Source organism: Opisthorchis viverrini (genome assembly GCF_000715545.1).
Source record: "Opisthorchis viverrini unplaced genomic scaffold opera_v5_101, whole genome shotgun sequence".
In the NCBI taxonomy this organism is placed as follows: Eukaryota; Metazoa; Platyhelminthes; class Trematoda; order Opisthorchiida; family Opisthorchiidae; genus Opisthorchis; species Opisthorchis viverrini.
In genome coordinates, this window is record NW_008751757.1 from 431674 (window position 1) to 433340 (window position 1667).

Here is a 1667-nt window from a genome sequence, read left to right on the forward strand (position 1 = left end):
ATCAGTCCAATTTAAGTTCAAGTAGAACATAAGATTGACGGTGGAAACTCGGGGACTGCGCCCACCGGATAAGTCTCAAGAAGGCTGAAACCGGTCCTGGGCTGTCGAAGAGTTTTCAGCAACCTTGTGAGTAGTTTCACTTCAACTTTTCTTCAATTTCAGAAGTTGTACGTGCCTTGACTTTATTCTAAACACAGTTGCCAAGATGTTTTTTTTAAAAAAAAACTTGCACCCCTGGCTACCGTTGGTTTCAATATTCTTGATGAAAGCAAAGTGTTCATCTATGGGCTGCCTGCATCGAAGCGGCGCATCGGACAGTCATCGATTTTTCTGTATGGAGAAATTATTCGCAGTGCACTTTGTTGCCCCACTCTGGGGATTTCAGAAATCACTCCACCTACAGTGGTTCCCCATTTAGTTGTCTCCCAGTAGCGGCCTCCCATACTAAAAAGACTACTCTGTCTCGGGAACTTCACCATCATATTCATGAACAATTGGCAAATCAACAAAAGAAAGCCTGGAAACTGTTGACGGTTTTTGACCCTACCAATGTCACCGTTGAGCTGGTGCGTGTGTGTGTGCTGAGATTGCTGGACAGGACAGTGATACCCACGAAGATTGCAGTTCCAGGAACGTCAAAATTCATATGAGCTCAAAAGTAACCCTTCAGTCAACTTGCCGTCCAAGGCCACGATTGAACGTCTCAGCTTCGGGGTCCACGACCATCAGACAGTGGTGAGCTGTCTAAGAACTTCAAACAGTTGCTTTTGTTGGGTGAGCTGTCTAAGAACTTCAAACAGTTGATTTTGTTATGCAACTTGCACAAGGGAAGGCGCAGTCACCGAGTTTCCGTCAACCTTATGTTCCACTTGAAACCAAACTGCACGAAATTAGCGTAATGCACCCATTTGCAAACTAATTTGGTTTGGCGTGAGGCTCACATGGAACCCAGCTGAATCTCTCGTTTGTGATGTGCCCCGGCAACCACTGTATGTGCTGCACCAGGTCGCCAAATGTTTCAGTTGCTACGATATACGAGATATCACGGTACATGTTGAAAATTCGTCGACAGCCCACGACCAGTTTCGCCCTTCTTCGGGTTGGCTCATCAAGTAGGCGCAGTTCTTGAGATTTCGTCAACCTTATGTTCTACCCAAATTGCACGAAATTAGCGAAATACACTCATTTGTAAACAAATCTGGCTTTGCGGGAAACTCACCTGGAACCCAGCTGAATCTCTCGTTTGTGCTATTCCCAGACAACCGAATGTACTGGGTGATCAAATGAGTGCAATGCACAAAGGAATCTTCACATTGCCGTGCTATTTATCGCTTAATTGTGCTTGGTTTATCGTCAAAAAACGCATGAAAGCTCTTGCGTTGAACGTTTTGTCTGTGGATTTTCAATCTCTAACAGACGGCCCAATTTGTTGAATCGAATAATACACACAGCGCTTGTAACTCTCTTGATAAATAGTTCCCGTCCAGGCATGCCGTCAAACTATCTATAATCAAAACGTTCGCAGGATGATCAAATGTGTAATGGTCGGTAATCAGGCCACTTCAGGGCAGCAACCCATCGACTACAGTATGAATCAAAATTCGCCATTCCAAAGTTTAGATGTTTATCAGATTAACGTACAGGATAAATTTACGGCACGCTTAAAT

General features: G+C 44.4%; 1 protein-coding gene across 1 annotated transcript in view; it reads left to right on the forward strand.

The window, feature by feature from the left end:
* Positions 1–894: 894 nt before the first annotated feature.
* The window catches only part of T265_13762 (hypothetical protein), a gene marked incomplete at both ends in the record, with an annotated part of 101245 nt that continues 100472 nt past the window's right edge, over positions 895–1667 (forward strand). The window contains one exon of the mRNA XM_009170419.1: positions 895–1112. Coding sequence (XP_009168683.1) covers positions 895–1112 — 218 coding nt within the window. The remainder of the gene's footprint in view (positions 1113–1667) is intronic.